Here is a 15,177-nt window from a genome sequence, read left to right as displayed (position 1 = left end):
CAGGCCCAGAGCCGGCTCCCTGAGGCTGTGCCCCTTTCCGGCAATCTCTGGCCACCCCCATTGGCCAGGCTGTCCCTCCCACTGACCCTGGGGCCCCTCCCACCCCCACTCCAGATAAGGCCAGCCCAGGACTGCTCCACTGGGCACTAGGCACGAGGGCTGGAATGGGGCCGCCCGGCTCCCCGCGGCAGTGGGTCTTGCTGCTGCTGGGGCTGCTGCTCCCCCCCGCCGCCCCCTTCTGGCTCTTCAATGTGCTCTTCCCCCCGCACACCACGCCCAAGGCTGAGCTCAGTAACCACACACGGCCCGTCATCCTCGGTAAGCCCCCACCAGGCCCCTGATACACCAGGGCAGACCTTGGGGAACCTGGGCCCCAGCCCCTGGTAGCAGAGCCTGCCGAGGCCCTTCTGCCCTTGCATTAGCCCTGATCCCTGCCTCAGCGTCTGGAGGGGCCAAAGGCTTGTCCTGCAGAGAAATCAACCCCTTCTCGCACTACACTGTTCTTGGAGTTGTCTCCCCGAGGTGGGTGGAGTAGAGGGTGGGTGTGCCTGAGGGCTTGGCTGGGGCATTACAAGCTGTGGTCAGCTGTAGTCACCGGACCCTGGTCCAAGCCCCACCACTCCTTCCTCAGCCCCCAACCCGGCAAGGACAAGGTGCCCAGCCCAGGAGAGCAGGAGAGGCTCATCAGGTCCTGCCCCTGCTCCTAGGCCCGGCCCCACTCCCTCGTACTATTTGTTCTCCCCTTGGACTTTGGCAGTGATGGAGAGCCACGCTAGATGTTTGCTTGGTGGGGGCAGGGGTCAGTGGCCTTGGCCCCTGTACCCTCCCTGACTGAGGGGAGCCTGGGCTTTGGGGGGACGGGGCGGGGGATGTGATCAGAAAGAGAGGATCTTGTCCTTCGTCCCTGGGGGTGGAGGGTGTGGGAGATGAAGGGGCGGGGCTGGTCACTGCAGTGTCGGGGAGGTGAGACCCGGGTGGGGTCCACTGCAGGGAAATGGGAGGGATCCAGAGTGAAGGCTGGTGCCCGCAGTGCCTGGCTGCCTGGGGAATCAGCTGGAAGCCAAGCTGGATAAACCAAACGTGGTGAACTGGATGTGCTACCGCAAGACAGATGACTTTTTCACCATCTGGCTGGATCTCAATATGTTCCTACCCGTTGGGGTAGACTGCTGGATCGATAACACCAGGTTCGTGCCATCCCCTCTGGCCTAGCCCCCCACCCTGCTCCTTGGTTGCCGCTTCGCTGACTGTCCCACTGCCCCCAGGGTTGTCTACAACCGCAGCTCTGGGCGAGTATCCAATGCTCCTGGTGTACAGATCCGTGTTCCCGGCTTTGGCAAGACCTACTCTGTTGAGTATCTGGACAACAGCAAGTTGGCAGGTGTGTGTGTTGCAGGAAAGTGTGGGGCTCTAGGCTTGGTGGGCTTACAGGAGCCACGGCCAGAACCCCCAGTGCCGCTGCCTCGCCCACAGGTTACATGCACACACTGGTTCAGAACTTGGTCAACAATGGGTATGTGCGGGATGAGACGGTGCGGGCCGCCCCCTACGACTGGCGGCTGGAGCCCAGTGAGTATCTCTGTGCATAGGGGGCTTGAGGCAGGGCAGGTGGCCCCTAATCCCAGCTGTGCTGACCCATCCACCCCCCTGCAGGCCAGCAGGAGGAGTACTACCTGAAGCTTGCTGGGCTAGTGGAGGAAATGCACGCTACCTACAGAAGGCCTGTCTTCCTCATTGGGCACAGCCTCGGCTGCCTGCACTTGCTCTATTTCTTACTGCGCCAGCCCCAGGCCTGGAAGGACCGCTTCATCGATGGTTTCATCTCTCTTGGGGCTCCCTGGGGTGGCTCCATCAAGCCCATGATAATCTTGGCCTCAGGTGAGAGGGCCTCTGATCACTTGTGTCCCATGGGGAGGGGTGGGGGGTGGAATGAAGCTGACTGTGGGCCTTCCCTCACTCCTGTTTCTTCTCGCAATGCCAGGCTGGGGGTGTTGTCTACCACCTCTGGGGCACAGCCCCTTTCATTGGCCCTCTGAGAGCAGTGAGCCTGGCCTGGACCATTAGAGTGTCTCCTGACAGTGTCTCAGCGATGACAAAGGGGAAGTAAACAAAGAGGAAGTTAACCCCAGCAATCTGACTCATTGCTGAGGTCTGTTCCTTGTGGCCTCAGGTCCTACCCACTCAGCTTTCGGCTGCCTTCTGCTCCCAGGAGCCCCTTTGCCCAGGGATCTGCCCTAAGCCAGGGCCAGACCCCGGGAGCCCCTCCTGCCCTTCCCCAAGGAGTGGCATAGCTACCACCTGCGGAGCACCCACTGTATTCTGAGCACAGCCAGACATGGCCTTACCCCTAGGAGCTTAAGTGAAGGAAACACTCCCCAGACTATATCAATGAGTGTCAAACAGAGATTGGTCTCATTTCATTCTTCCCAGAACACAGCTCTGAGCCCTGTGCAGCACAGGCCACAGGGGCCAACAGACACTTGCCTGAGAGAGAACTGCCAGCACCATCCCCCACTGTTCACACACGCAGGAAACCCCTCCCTGCCCTCCTGTTGAAGCTCTACAGCTCTGCCTCACAGAGGTGCCACTAGGGCTTCTCACTTAACAAGTACACACGGAGCTCCTCCTGAATGCCAGGCCGGTTCTAGTCCATGACTTGGAGTCGATGTTTGGCGTGGGCAAGACAAGGTTGAGCATCCAGCTGAGCTTGGGCTGGGGAGCAAGTTGTGGGCCGGGGGTAGCCAGGACTGGCTCCCTGCCCCACCTTGCTCTGTGTCCACAGGTGACAACCAGGGCATCCCAATCATGTCCAGCATCAAGCTGAAAGAGGAGCAGCGCATGACAACAGCGTCCCCCTGGATGTTTCCTTCCAGCCAGGCATGGCCCGAGGACCACGTGTTCATTTCCACCCCCACCTTCAACTACACAAGCCGTGACTTGCAGCGCTTCTTTACAGACCTGCACTTTGAGGAAGGCTGGTACATGTGGTTACAGTCACGTGACCTGCTGGCAGGGCTCCCAGCACCTGGAGTAGAAGTATACTGTCTGTATGGCGTGGGCCTGCCCACACCCAGCACCTACATCTTTGACCATGGCTTCCCCTACACGGACCCTGTGGGTGTGCTCTATGAGGACGGGGATGACACCGTGGCCACGCGCAGCACCGAGCTCTGTGCCCACTGGCAGGGCCGCCAACAGCAGCCTGTGCACCTGCTGCCTCTGCCTGGGATACAGCACCTCAATATGGTCTTCAGCAACCAGACACTGGAGCATATCAATGCCATCCTGCTGGGTACCTACCGAAATAGCACCGCCGTACCCCCAACTGCCAGCCCAAGGCCCATGCCCCCTGAATAAAGACCTTCCTTTGCTGCTATAAGCCCTGACGTGTGTTATGGGTTCAGGGAAAGGCGCTAGGGTCCTCACACCAGGATTCATTCATCTGCAGGCCTGGTGCTTTGTGGAGCACAGGGCAAGAAGAGCTTTGTTAGAGCCTGGGATTGAATTGGGCACCTTGAGATGTACAGCTTCCCACTCTCCTGGTTGAGCTATTCAAGCAGCCTCTCCGTGCCTGCCTCTGCTCTGGGCCTGGGGACTGGAGGGAGCTGCACACACAGCTGTAGAATGGGGGTACGTGGAGCCTAGGGTGCAGGATGGGGACGATCTGAGCTGCCCCTCCTAGCTCCCAAAAGGGCAGGTGAGACCCCGCCTCTAGACAGAGACTTTTGAGTGCTAGGTGGGTGACAGAAGCACAAGAGTTTAGCATCTAGGAGAGTGACAGGCACTAAATAGGTCATTTCACTACTGAAGATTTAATTAATGGAGCTAAGTGATCTGAGAGAAAAGTTTAGGGAGGAACAAGGTGGTGATTCTTGTGGGTCAGGGAAGGCTTCCCAGAAGAGGTGGTGCCTGTGCTGAGATGAGATGGAATGAGAAGCGTAACTGTAAAGACTGGTTTCAACCTAAGAACAGCATGCAGCTGATACAGGGTTTAACCAGGGGAAGAGTGTGACCAGATCTCCAATCTAGAAAAGAGCCCCCTCTCTGCAGGGCAGAGTGTAGCCTGGGGTGGAGGGTGAGGGGCAGGAAGTGTGGGGAAACCAGGGAGGCCAGTGCAGTGTCCAGGGGAGAGAGGATGCTAGCTAAAACAAGCAGTAATTAGGAGAAAGAAGTGGATAAAGGGTCATTTGGGATGTGAAATAAGGCTTAGCCATGGGTAGAGCCCAGCATGCCTACGAGCCACCAGATGGACAGCTACGGTGCCCCTCTTGAGAGAGGGAAGACAGCATCCGAGACATGGAAGACGGAAGGATCAGCATCACCTTGGCCGAGGACTGAGCCTCGGTGTTTGAGGTTTTAGGAAGAAGGCAAAGGCAGCAAAAGAGAGGCAGGAGTTAGGAGAAGGACAAATGGCAGACATGACTGATGCTGTTGGAAGGCCACCAACAATGAGAACAGAGACCTGGTCAATGTGACAGCCTCAGGGCTTTGGGACCTGAGGTTAGAGTTGAGGTCATGGTAGGCAGAGCTCGGGGCTCAGGCTGGACAGTGGCCAGAGAGGAGGGATTTGTCCCTCTGTTCAGACAGAGGGCCCAGGAGCAGCATGGAGAGCCAGGCAAGGGGCATCTCCCCCTTCCCAAGCTGCCTCGGACCAGAGCTGAAGGTGAAAGTGAAAGAGAAGATGCAGAAAAAAGGGGCCGGCATGCTCTGAGGGAAGGTGAAAGCAAAAGGAGGAAGCTCAGTAGTGCAGCCAGAGAGAGGTCTAGGCTTCGGCCTTCCTCCCTCCGTGTTGATCCCACTCCTCTGACCCCCTGCCCACCTGGAGATGCAGAAGACAGCGCTAGAACCCCAAAAGGGCTTCTCCTTTGAAAACTGCGAGAGGTGAGTGGGGGAATGGTTGGTTCCCCAGCTGCCTACGCCCTCAGTGGGGGCTTCCGGGAGTGGGAGCCCCAGGGTCTTTAAAATTACTGGGGGCGAGGGTGGGGGAAGGTACGTGTGTGGAACGACTTGGGTTCCCAGGCTTACCCGAAAGGTGAGGGAAACCGGGACGGAGTTAGGGGATGTTTCAGTTCAGTTCCCAGAAGAACTGAAACCTGGGTTTCTCCCCTCCGTTTCCAGAAACGCAGCCTTGGAACGCTCCCTCCCGGGGCTCCGTGTCCCTCATGCACGCAAGACCGGAACCACCATCGCAGGCCTTGTGTTCCGAGTGAGTAGGGAGTTGGGATTGTAACACTCAGAGGAGCGGCCAGGAATGGGAGGTGGGTACTGAGCCAATGGCTCCTCCCCCCCCTCCAGGACGGGGTCATCCTGGGCGCGGATACGCGGGCCACTAACGATTCGATCGTGGCGTACCAGAGCTGCGAAAAGATCCACTTCATCGCCCCTAAAATCTAGTGAGCATTCCCCCGCCCAGTTCCCCCCTCAAGAACCGCCCCCTCGTTCCCATCCCGGGTCCCAGCACATCCTAGTCCCGCCCACACGAACCCTCCCTTCGCCTTCAGCTGCTGTGGGGCTGGAGTAGCCGCGGACGCAGAGATGACCACGCGGATGGCGGCGTCCAACATGGAGCTACACGCGCTGTCCACAGGCCGCGAGCCCCGCGTGGCCACCGTCACCCGCGCGTTGCGCCAGACGCTCTTCCGGTGCTGGGGCGGGGCTAAAATGATCCTGGGGAGGGGCAGTTGCGGGGAGGGCGGGGCTGAGAGGAGGCTTGACAGGAGAAAGGGCGGGGCTGTGAGGTCCGAGAGACCGGAAGAGGCTGGCCTAAGAGGAGCTAAGAGAGTGGCAGGAAGGAACGCTGTCGGTCACGGGGCGCCAGACCACGGGAAGGGGCGGGGCTCGGGTGCAGGGGCGGTATCGCGGAGGGGCGGGACCTGGATTCCTGTGCGTTCGACTGACCGCACCCACTCCGCGAAAAGGTACCGGGGCTACGTGGGCGCCTCGCTGATTGTGGGCGGTGTAGACTTCACCGGACCGCAGCTCTACAGCGTGCACCCCCACGGCTCCTACAGCCGTCTGCCCTTCACGGCCCTGGGTGAGCGCTTCCGCCCCCTTCCCGAGAACCCTGCCCGTGCGACCTCAACGTTTATCCCGCGACTGGGAGGCCGCGGCTGACCTCAGTTGCCCTTCCTGCCTGCAGGCTCCGGCCAGGATGCGGCCCTGGCAGTGCTGGAGGACCGGTTCCAGCCGAACATGACGGTGAGCGACATCTCCCCCGCCCCGCCCCCCACTACGCGTGCATTGGTGGGAAGTTGCACCCGGGAGCTGGGGAAACGCAGAGGTACTCTGGCCTACTCTAGAGGTCGGGAAAGGCTTCTCGGAGGTGACGACTGAGTGGAGACTGAGGGGCCAATGGAGTGAGGGTGAAGTGCTATTCCAACAGTGCCAAAGCTTGGACTGTCCCAGAAGTCAAAACTCAGAGAGGGCCATTTGGTGTTGAGGGAGAAGGGAACAGCAGCTGGGGTCTGGAGTCTGGATTTTGTTTAGGGTGGATGGAAGCAGAAGGCATATGTCACTTTATAGGTGCTTAAGGCCCAGAAAGAAAAAGGCAGTGAGCCAGGGATTGGGGGTGGGTGAACAGGCCACTGGAAGCAGAGCCACAAGTGTGACTCAGAGAAGTTTGTGAAGATGGGGGCAGTGGGAACATTGGGGTCTCTGGAGAGAGGGATACTGAAACCAGGGTAGAGGAGCCTGGGGTGGAGATGGGGGTGTAGGGAAGAGAGAGGAGTTTGGGTGTGAGCAAATGGTAAATAGTCCAGCCTTCAAGACTAACAGTCTCCAGGCTGTAGCCTGAGGGTGATACTAGAAAGGTCCATCAGGACTCACACACACACACACACATCTTTACAGCTGGAGGCAGCACAGGAGCTGCTGGTGGAAGCCATCACTGCAGGGATCCTGGGTGACCTGGGCTCCGGGGGCAGTGTGGATGCATGTGTGATCACTGGGACCAGCGCCAAGCTGCTGCGAACACTGAGCTCTCCCACAGAACCTATAGAGAGGTAGGAGCATGTGAGATGGGGGAATCACAGGGGAGGATGGGGTGGTAGCAAGGGAGATAGGGGGCTGCAAAGAGAGGACGGGCCACTTGATGGGCCAATTTGAGAGGTCATCCTTTCTCCTTCCCAGGTCCAGACAGTACCGCTTTGCCCCTGGGACCACAGCTGTCCTGTCGGAGACAGTGATGCCACTGACCCTGGAGCTGCTGGAGGAAACTGTGCAGGCCATGGATGTCGAGTGAAGTAGGCTGAGGCTTAGAGCTTGGAACAAGGAGGAATAAACCCAGAAAACACAAACACCTAGACAGATGGCTGTGTCCTTCTTGGGTGGAGGGGGACAAGCAGCCAGCAGGGCTCTGTGGCTAAGGTATCCGTGCAGGGGCCACTCCCTCCCATGGCTTCAGTGCCTAGCCTAAGGGGTGCACTTCACCCATCACCTTAGGCATCTACCCCTCCAGAACCCCAGCCCTGGCAAGTATCACAGGCTCAAAGTGGAAAGCCCCCCTCCTGACTCTCCACACTGCAGAGGCTCCCCCTACCACTCCCATGCCTTGCTCTTGCCCTCTAGTCCACTGAGGGCTATTGTACAACCCGAAAGGCCCTATGTACTGCCCCCACATAGAGCCTTTACCTGGCTCATCAGTGGCCAAGGACACAGCCCACAGCTCTCAGTCAGACCCCCTCATCCCCACTGATGGCTAAAATGCTGGTATAGGAGCTGCTCCCTGATTCCAAGGGCACGTTCTCACAAGTGCACACCTCACCCCTACAACGCCTTTATCTGTGAAACCCTTCTGATGACCAGGCATACCTGAGGTGCTAACATGATGCTGAGCTTCTGTTTGCACGTGTTGGGCTGTGACTAAGGGGATTGACTCCAAGTTTTCTGGGTGCCAGGGGTCACAGGGCTCATGTGGGGAGAGATGACATGACACATTTATCCAGCAGACTTTTGCTGAGCACCCACTGAGTGTCAGCCCAGGTGCAGGGTGCTAGTGGGAGCATCCTGCCTTGGGAGAGAATGGCTGAGCTCCCCTGGAGCTTTGGAACTGTTAGAATCTGCCCAACCCCTGGGGAGGGTCTACTCCAGGCTGGACATCCCTGGGTCCCTGATTATGCTTTTTCCCTCAGTATTTTATTATGAAAATTTTAAAACATAAAATCTGGAAAAATGTTGAACACCTATTTACCCACTGCAGACTTTACAATTAGTATTTTGTTATATTTGCTTTACCACGAATCTATCTATCCTTCCCTCTAGTCAGCAATTAACTCATCTTATTTTTTTGACTGATGTGTTCTTGAATCAGCCAAAGCCCTCACACCCCTAGAAGGAGGCAAGCCAACTTACCTGTTGCAGCTTTGCACATAGGGGTGTCTTCTCTCCCTCGGTTCAGGCTCAGCTTGGGGCTCTACAGTGAATGGACTGTAGATACCAGGGGCTTGTCCATGGGAGCCCCAAGGCCTGGAGGCTGAGATTTGATGGCTGTCATCCTTCCATCCCTGATCTCCATCCAGGATCGGCCAGTCACCAAGGGCTCATACCTTGCCCTCCTGTGCACAAGGCCCCTCCTAGGTGTATCATCTCACCACGAACAGTGTGGGCTTTGGAGCCAGACAGATGAAGGTTTGGGTCCAAACACACCATGTGGCAGGAGAGTCAGCATCTCCCTGAGCAAACCGTGACACCCATTCCAAGTTGATGAGGAATCACTGAGGTGATATGTTAGGATTTGCAACCCGCCAGCACCCCCGTCCTGGCCCTGGCCCTTCCACAGCAGAGCTGGTGCAGGTGGACATTCCCTCTACCAGTAAGGAACACCCCTGGGTGCTGAGCAGGCTTCTCTGAGTCTGGTGCTCCTGATAGCCCTGGGAGACTTCCCTGATCCCAGCCACCAGGTGGTTACCATAAATCTAACCACAAGTCCTTGGTACCTGGTGCTCAACATTTGGGATGTGAGGTGGTTCAGGGATCCAGTCAGGGGCCAGGCTTTGGGGGGTGGAGGAGGTGAGAGCCTCACACCTGGGCACTGTCTGATAAGTCAAGGCCTGGGTGGAGGACCTTGACCTAAAGAGACCCTCCTCCTGACTAGAGCATGGCAGGGAGCTGAACCTCCACAGCTGCCTGGCCTCAGTCCTGGGACTTTGGCTCAAGGATGAAGAGAATCATAAAGCCAGGCCCAGTTCTCAACCTCATGCCTGCCACAATGTTGCTGCTCAGCCTGCTCCTTACCCTGGTCCTCCTTGGCTCCTCCTGGGGTGAGTGGGCCTGGCCCAGCCCTGACTGAACAGCCTTAGGGCAACCCAGCTCCCAGCACCAGCCCAGGCTTCCTGCTCAGGGGCTCAGGGAAGGGGCCAGGCTGGCTAGAAGGGAAGCAGGTGGACAGAGTGGGCAAAGGAAAAAGGACGTGGCAAGCCTGGGAGGACGCAAGAGGGGGTCAGGGGCCAGTCTCACAAATGGGACAGGAGCTTGGGCTGGGCCCAAGAGCCGGGGAGGGTTTAGGAAGCTGAGAAGCAAAGGTTGAACGTGTAGTTTAGGAAGAGCCTTCTGGCTGCATGTGGGGTATGGACCGTTGAGGTCTGGAGGGAGTGAAGAGGCTAGGAAGGAGACAGGAATATTCCTGGGGACAGGGAGAAAAATGGCCTGGGATCGGGGGTGGGGTGGAGTTGGGGAATGGTGGGGAGTAGGTTGGAGAGAGATGGGGGAGAATCGACAGAACTTGGGGGCTGGTTGGATGGGGGCAACTGAGATAGCTATAGAGGCCCAGAGGTGCTAAGGGTGAGAAGGGGTAGTGATGAGCCCTCTTGATTTGGACCCCTCTAGGGGGCACAGCCTGGGGGCACCCAGGAGGAGGAGAGGAGAGGTGTGCTGGGATGTGGGAGGCAGGTCCTCACCAGCCCAATGGTCAGGTTGCAGCGTTCCTGCCATCAGACCGGTGCTGAGCTTCAGCCAGAGGATTGTCAATGGGGAGAACGCAGTGCTGGGCTCGTGGCCCTGGCAGGTGTCCTTGCAGGTACATGCACCCTGGGGGTGGTGCAGGGTTTCAGGTGTTTCATGCCTGGGTGTAGCCTGGGCCCACCCCCACTTCTGACCCCTGACCCTAGGACAGCAACGGCTTCCACTTCTGCGGTGGTTCCCTCATCAGCCAGTCCCGGGTGGTCACTGCTGCCCACTGCAATGTTGTGTGAGTGCTTCCCTTCTACCTGCACACCCCCAGCCCCCACCTCCCCACCTCCTTGCCCTTGAGGCCCCTCTCTTGTCACTCTGCCCTCCCTGTGGCTGCCCAACCCCACTCTCACTGCAGCCCTGGCTGCCACTTTGTCATCCTGGGCAAGTACGACCTATCATCCAGCACTGAGCCTTTGCAGGTTCTGTCCATCTCGCGGGTCAGTGCCTGGGCTGCAGATGGGGAAGGAAGAGTGGGCAGTGTAGGTGTGTGGGCTCTGGGGGTGAGGAATTCCGAGCATGCCCTGGCCTAGTCCCCTCAGCACCCATCACCCTGGGGGCCTGTGCCCACCCCCATCCTGCATGGCCCCTTCCTGGCTCCGCAGGCCATCACGCACCCTTTCTGGAACCCCACCACCATGAACAACGATCTGATGCTACTAAAGCTCGCCTCCCCAGCCCAGTACACAACACGCATCTCACCAGTTTGCCTGCCTTCCTCAAATGAGGTGCTGCTTGAAGGCCTCACATGTCACCACTGGCTGCGGCCGCCTCAGCGGTGTGGGTAGGAACTCGGGCCAAAGCTCTGGATGGGAGGGCAGGGTGGGGACAAGTCATCTGGGACCTAACCACCCACTCCCGGCCCACAGGCAGTGTGACTCCCGCACGCCTGCAGCAGGTGGTTCTGCCCCTGGTCACCGTGAGTCGGTGCCAGCAGTACTGGGGCTCACGCGTCACCAACTCTATGATCTGTGCAGGGGCCTCGGGGCCTCCTCGTGCCAGGTGGGCACTGGCCCCCTGTCCTGCCCTCTGCACTGTCCTGTGGCACTCCCACCCCCCACACTGACTTCTCCCCTCTCCTTCTGTCAGGGTGACTCTGGAGGCCCGCTTGTCTGCCAGAAGGGGGACACATGGGTGCTCACTGGTATTGTCTCCTGGGGCACCAATGACTGCAACATGCGCGCGCCTGCAACGTACACTCGGGTTAGCAAGTTCAGTACCTGGATCAATCATAGCCTACAACGGAGCCCACCACAGGCCCTCTTCCCATCTCAGTCCAATAAAGACCCCAGGCTCTGTCCTCTTGTGTATGCCTGTCTGTCTTCCTGGTGCAGGGAAAAGGAGAGGCTCTTGGGGGCTCCACTCCCCAAGCGGACTTTGTCTTCTGGCACGGCAGGTGTTGAGGAGTCAGGATCCTCCTAGACTAGCCGTGACCAGGCTGGGCTCTCCCCACCTCCCCACCACCTCCTGGGCAACCTCTTGTCCACAGCAAGAGACTGGGCTGTCGGAATGAATGGGCAGCTTTCCCTGGGGAAGGCAGCCTGTTTATTGAGTACGAAGGATACATGTACAAACTGAGTACACAAAATAAATAACTGCACATTCTCCATCCACAGTCCATGGCATAAAGGCCCAAGTCTCCAAACTCCCTCCGTCCTACCTTCAGGACCAGGCCCATCCTGGCCAAAAGAGGAAATAAATCCCCAGAGGCACTTGGGGAAGTAGGGGGAATTCTGAGGCCATGGGGCTTGGGCTTTCCACTGCCTTGTGCTAGGGGAACTGGAAACAGAAGGAGGGGGTGTACAAGGTACGGATGACTTGGCCCAGAGTGGTCTCTTTTGGCTTGGTTTCCCACTGGATGTGGCACATGCAAAAAGAGGAGGGCCTAGCCCAAGGGAACCCACTGGGAGGAACTGAGAGCCAAACCCTCCCTGCTGGCAGGGGACCTGCAGTCCAGCTAAGGCTAAAGCTGGGCCCTGGCTCCTTCCCACCCACTGAAAGCAGCTGTGGAGGGACAGGGCTTGGGTTCCAGCCCCGTCTGTGGTGGTGGGGAGGCACCATGACTGACAGCGGGATGGTCTGGCTCAGACCTCTGGGAAAGCAGCCACCCAATTCCACCCGCCTCTCGCAGGGGCTCCCTCCAGAGATTCAGCGGGGCCCAGAATGGAAGGGTAATGCTGTGAAAAGAAGCGGGGACAGGCTGGACTGAGCAAGGCCACCGTGAGAAGGTCAGTGCCCCAGGCACTCAGGGTTCAGAGGCAGGTCACACAGTATGGCTAAGTTCCAGGGAGCTGCGCAGAAGCTCAGCAGAAGGGGATAGAGTTGAGCACCCCGGGGACCCTCCCTCAATGCAGCAGCTCCTTCCTTTCGACTTCCTCTTGGAGGATAAAGGGAGAGCATGGTGCTCTTTCCTAGGCCGCCCATACTCATGCCAGACGCTAGATGGCTCCTTCATGCAGCTGCAGAGGAGGGAACAGCAGCACCTGAAGGGAGAGGCAACACCAAGGGTGGAACCAAGGCTGACACTGGAATCCTGATGGGGCTCTCCCTCGGAAGCCCCTGCCCTTTGCTTTGGCCCAGGTGCCCCCATCCCCCAGGTAGCAGCAGTGGGGCTCCTTTTAACCCCGCACAGTTGGGAAGGAGGCACCTGGGGAATAGAATGGGCATCCAAGGGGGAGAGGGAGGTGATAGTAGGCTCTGTAAAGAAGGCACTGAGTGCAGTAGGCTGGTGGGCAGGAACTCTCATAGTCAGAGAGAGGCTGAAGCCTGGAGCAAGCCTGCTACCAATGTGGCCACACAGTCCAGAGGGCCAAGGACCATTCCATGGTCCTACCACCAGAGATCCTGGCAAGTCCTGGGGCCGGGAGGGGTCCCTGGGGGCACCATGAAGGAAGACAGATCTTGGCTGGGAGGTGGGAGGCTGTTTAGACTTAGCCAGGGGCTGAGAGTCCAGCCAAGGCACAAGCTGTGGGCCTACCTGGGCCTCGCACTGGAGCATAGTCATGAGGATCAGGGCGCCATGGAATGTGGGGCGGGGGGAGGGCAGACAGGAAGGCTTGGTAGAGGAAAGGGGGGATTCCAGAACTAACTGTCCCGAAGAGTCCTGGGACCAAAGGACGCCCTCTACCTGGCACTGCATGCTCATTTGGTCTAGAGAAGAGCCAAGAGGTGAGGAGACTGAAGGCCAGGTCCTGCCCTTCCCCCAATATGTACCAGAGCAGTTGTCCAGCAAAAGGAGCATTAGTGCCAGACCAGGCTCCCCGTTCAGGGGGCTCGTACGCCCCAGGGCTCCCTCCACTCTGTCGCACCAGACTCAGGCCCAGGGTGAAGATGGGGACTGCTGAAGGCACAGAGAAGGGGCTGGGGCCATTCACCTACCACTGACCATAGAGACCTATCTCTAGAGAGGGCGGTGGGCCCAGATGGCACAGCGATGTGTGGCCAGGCTGGGGCCATGCCATGTCTGCACCCCAGCCTGGCAGCTCAGCCATTGTACTGCTGCTGGTAGCGCAGGTTGAGCTCCCGCAGCTCTCGCTCCCGCACTCGGCGAGACTTGTTGGATCGTGTAGAGCGGCTGGAACGCGTGGACTGGGCAGATTTGGTGCTCTGGCAGCGCGAGGAGGCGCGTTTGAGGAGGTTCTGGGAGATGGAGCGGTGCAGATTCTTCATAGACGAAGAGGCTGCCATGCTCACCACCCACGGATGCCTCAGGGCCTGCAGTGCCGTCATACGGGCGCCGGGGTCCACCGTCAGCAGGCGGTCGATGAAGTCCTTGGCCAGGTTGGACACGCTGGGCCAGGGCTAGAAGCCAAGGACAAGCATTAGAGCGAGCACACTCAACATTGCCCTGAACATCCCGATGACGTCACCTACACAGCACTCAGACCTGTCCAGTAGCCCTGCACTCTCCCCCTAGAGAGAGGAACTGCCCGGCTCCTCCCACGCAGAGCATTCCGGGCCCCCCCTTCCCACCCAGTGCTGACCCAGGCCACTGAGCAGAGGCTGCTCTCGGAGTGACAAGGAATGTGCTAGGAGGTGAAGGATCCACCCCTTCCCCGAGGAGCAAACTTCAAAGGTGCCCTGGACTCAAAGCCTGGTTCAAGGAGGTGGTCCCCGTCAAGACCACCCAACCTACCCCAGGACCACCATAACTCAGGGCGATTTAATGAGAACGACCCAAACCTTCCACCATATCTTGAGCCGGACTTAAGCTCCCATCACTGGATGCCCATACCGGGCCACTTCCTAGTCCTTAAAAACAGGGTCCGCCCTCCCTTCCACCTGAAAAAGTGGCCAAAATAATCACTGCATCCTCTGCATCAGCCTCAGCCTCAGCCTCTCAGCCATGAGGAGAAAAGGAAACAATTCAAGGCAACTAGATTTCTCCATCTGCTGGGATAGCAGGGGGATCCCGGGAGCCCAGCAGGGATCAGGACCCTTCTCAGGGGTGCTTCTCATGTCTGCATGACCTCTCTAAGCCACACAGGGGCTCCTGGCAGTACCCTGTGCCAACCTCGTTTTAGTATATTCTTTCCTCAGCACAAAGCCTGCTCTGCTACACGCACCCACGGCTGCCTCATCTCAGCCACACACCGAACAGCCGTCTGTCTCAGGGCCTCAGCCTGCACAAATTGTCTTCACCTGGCTGAATCCTCAGGTTCTCAGGTTAAAGGACACTTGCTCACACTCCCTCTCTTAGCCCCCAGTGCTAAGCAGCTATTCGAATAATTTCAAGTTTATTGTTCCCATTAGACCATTAGACCATGCTTAGCTGTTCACCAGTGCCTGGTGCCGGGCATACAGGAGGCACTCAGTAGATAGAGGCTCAGCCAGTAAACAACCCATGCGTGGCACCTGACGGGTGCCCTCTCCTGCAGCTGCTTCCAGGATGTGGGGCTCAGACGCCCGGGCCCTTGACTTACTCTGCCGAAGGAGGGCAGATGCAGCACTTCTCCGAGTCCCTGCATCTCATGGGAGCACTCTGGCACGGGCTCTGACACTCTCCAAAGGGTGGGTGGCTAGGACTTTTGCTGAACCTGCTCCAGGTGGTTCGGCTGGGATGCCAGGGGTACTATCACCCTCCTTCCTGTCTCGTGAGAGGTCTGACTGTTCTACCCCATGGTGCCCTTCACCTTGAGGAGCCCCTGAACACACTCTCCAAGGGGCTCAGGGAAGTCTGAGAGCCCACATTTTGGGTAGCTGCACGCCCACTCAGCAGACACACTAACACAG

The 15,177-nt window shown here is 58.5% G+C and overlaps 4 protein-coding genes across 5 annotated transcripts in view; 3 read left to right on the top strand and 1 right to left on the bottom strand.

Moving 5' to 3' along the window:
- Positions 1-33: 33 nt before the first annotated feature.
- LCAT (lecithin-cholesterol acyltransferase) lies at positions 34-3,379 on the top strand. The gene is made up of 6 exons (XM_059905094.1): positions 34-318; positions 1,031-1,187; positions 1,266-1,381; positions 1,474-1,569; positions 1,654-1,878; positions 2,783-3,379. Exons 1-6 carry the CDS (start codon positions 165-167, stop codon positions 3,355-3,357), a joined length of 1,323 nt encoding a protein of 440 aa, XP_059761077.1. The 5' UTR covers positions 34-164; the 3' UTR covers positions 3,358-3,379.
- A 699-nt stretch (positions 3,380-4,078) lies between these two features.
- Positions 4,079-7,295, top strand: PSMB10 (proteasome 20S subunit beta 10). The gene is made up of 8 exons (XM_059905095.1): positions 4,079-4,881; positions 5,119-5,206; positions 5,296-5,393; positions 5,502-5,642; positions 5,919-6,034; positions 6,140-6,198; positions 6,850-7,001; positions 7,129-7,295. The coding sequence occupies exons 1-8, from the start codon at positions 4,826-4,828 to the stop codon at positions 7,238-7,240; spliced, it is 822 nt and encodes a 273-aa protein (XP_059761078.1). The 5' UTR covers positions 4,079-4,825; the 3' UTR covers positions 7,241-7,295.
- A 99-nt stretch (positions 7,296-7,394) lies between these two features.
- CTRL (chymotrypsin like) lies at positions 7,395-11,367 on the top strand. The gene is given in 8 exon segments (XM_059903762.1): positions 7,395-9,257; positions 9,909-10,012; positions 10,104-10,183; positions 10,304-10,385; positions 10,551-10,696; positions 10,698-10,729; positions 10,815-10,932; positions 11,019-11,367. Coding segments are annotated over 8 exon segments (1,014 nt in total). The 5' UTR covers positions 7,395-9,154.
- An 80-nt stretch (positions 11,368-11,447) lies between these two features.
- Positions 11,448-15,177, bottom strand: part of PSKH1 (protein serine kinase H1) — a 29,827-nt gene continuing 26,097 nt past the window's right edge. For both annotated transcript variants that reach the window (XM_059904835.1, XM_059904836.1), the window contains one exon: positions 11,448-13,746. In XM_059904835.1, the coding sequence (XP_059760818.1) occupies positions 13,346-13,746 (401 nt within the window). In that variant the 3' untranslated portion in view covers positions 11,448-13,345. The remainder of the gene's footprint in view (positions 13,747-15,177) is intronic.

The sequence above is a fragment of the Balaenoptera ricei genome, chromosome 19, assembly GCF_028023285.1.
Source record: "Balaenoptera ricei isolate mBalRic1 chromosome 19, mBalRic1.hap2, whole genome shotgun sequence".
NCBI lineage: Eukaryota > Metazoa > Chordata > Mammalia > Artiodactyla > Balaenopteridae > Balaenoptera > Balaenoptera ricei.
The sequence above is the reverse complement of the archived record's forward strand: the minus strand, read 5'-3'. Positions and strand labels throughout refer to the sequence as shown.

Excerpts from the sequence above, each read along its gene's own strand:
- LCAT (XM_059905094.1), top strand. The coding sequence starts at position 165 with ATGGGGCCGCCCGGCTCCCCGCGGCAGTGGGTCTTGCTGCTGCTGGGG. Across the intron at positions 1,570-1,653 it reads CGACTGGCGGCTGGAGCCCA|GCCAGCAGGAGGAGTACTAC; the intron begins GTGAGTATCTCT and ends ACCCCCCTGCAG. Across the intron at positions 1,879-2,782 it reads CATGATAATCTTGGCCTCAG|GTGACAACCAGGGCATCCCA; the intron begins GTGAGAGGGCCT and ends CTGTGTCCACAG.
- PSMB10 (XM_059905095.1), top strand. The coding sequence starts at position 4,826 with ATGCAGAAGACAGCGCTAGAACCCCAAAAGGGCTTCTCCTTTGAAAAC. Across the intron at positions 4,882-5,118 it reads TCCTTTGAAAACTGCGAGAG|AAACGCAGCCTTGGAACGCT; the intron begins GTGAGTGGGGGA and ends CTCCGTTTCCAG. Across the intron at positions 5,394-5,501 it reads TTCATCGCCCCTAAAATCTA|CTGCTGTGGGGCTGGAGTAG; the intron begins GTGAGCATTCCC and ends CTTCGCCTTCAG.